Source organism: Anopheles bellator, unplaced genomic scaffold (assembly GCF_943735745.2).
Source record: "Anopheles bellator unplaced genomic scaffold, idAnoBellAS_SP24_06.2 scaffold02427_ctg1, whole genome shotgun sequence".
NCBI classification, from domain to species: domain Eukaryota; kingdom Metazoa; phylum Arthropoda; class Insecta; order Diptera; family Culicidae; genus Anopheles; species Anopheles bellator.
Window position 1 is genome coordinate 1 of NW_026686549.1, and position 1,376 is coordinate 1,376.

At 40.6% G+C, this 1,376-nt stretch overlaps 1 protein-coding gene across 1 annotated transcript; it reads left to right on the plus strand.

Annotated features, from left to right (window-relative positions):
- Positions 1-12: 12 nt before the first annotated feature.
- On the plus strand, positions 13-555 carry LOC131214774 (fatty acid hydroxylase domain-containing protein 2-like; the record flags this gene model as incomplete). Its single annotated transcript, XM_058209106.1, has 2 exons — positions 13-323; positions 414-555. Coding segments are annotated over 2 exons (453 nt in total), but the record flags the coding sequence as incomplete, so codon positions are not given.
- Positions 556-1,376: the final 821 nt, after the last annotated feature.

Here is a 1,376-nt window from a genome sequence, read left to right on the forward strand (position 1 = left end):
ATTACCATTTGCCTTCTGGTATGGGACGCCGCGTTATATTACATACACAGGATGTTCCACAGTCGCCACTTTTATCAGCGATTCCACAAACTGCACCACGAATGGCGAGCACCGGTGGCGTTGACGGGCATGTACGTTTCTCCGTTTGAGTTCGCAATCAGCTCTATGCTACCCCTGTACCTTGGGCCGGCTATTATGCACTGTTGCCTTTTCACAACGACCATTTGGCTAACGATCGTCGTTTGGGACAACCTAGGAGATCACACCGGTTACCATCTCCCATTCTTGGGTAGCTCCGAAGCACACGATTACCATCATCTAAAGTAAGTCGGTGGAAAGTAAAAAAAGTCTGTAAATTGAAATTGAGTACCGAAAGTGATTTATTTTTAAATTTGTGTTTCTTGCATTTCCAGTTTCAATCAGTGTTATGGTAACTTTGGGCTGTTGGATCGTCTTCACGGTACCAATGCCGAGTTTCGGAAAAAGAAGGAATATCAAAGACACCGTCGTATTTTTGGCTTCAAATCCGCCAGGGAACTTGTGCCAGAGAAATAAGTTTAAATCGGAAACAAAACGCAGCAAAACTAAACTAAAAGAAAATTTCAACAAAAAAATCCATTCTGATATTCGCAAATACGACACAAACTAAAATTGAAGAATCTGAGCATTGCTCAGTAATCCGAAAATGGTGGTTGGGGACTGATTTCACGTGTTTTCTAACATATCAAAGGCACGAAATCTCTCTTTGATCTTCGATGTGTGAAACGATTTAATGAATTGAATTTTAAACTATGGAACGAACCGTGTACGGCAGGTGTAAAATCACTGAAGCTTACAGTCTGATTATGTCAAACGCGTAATGAAACATTAGAGCAACAATTAAAATACATGTAAGGTTTGAAAATATGGCCAGGCGACGGCGCGGCGAGTGTGTGAGAAGAGACGAACGAACGAACGACGAAGAGACTAACGAAGAGAAAATAAAGTCAGTTGCCGTGGAACCATCAACAGGACAAGTTGAGTTTTGGTCACGACTTCTCGAGAGTGAGACCCGGTTAGTTTCACATACATTGCTGACGTCTTTGTGGAAAAAAGGAGTCCATTGGTCATGTCGAAGTTAGTTTCTAACTCCGTGCGTAAATCCATTGCTGACATCATGCCTAAGGAATTGTAAGTAGAAAATGGAGTAAGTAGAAAATAAATTAGAAAACAGAAAATTCAAAAGCAATTGAATTTCAAACAGTACAATAAATCAGTCACTTTTTCAAGGATCTACCGCATGGTGAAAATGTACCCAACGTTCGTCTTCGGATTCCTTTCTGATAGTTACCAGTATCAAGAACAGGATCAAACAAATCAACCTGTTACAAATAACA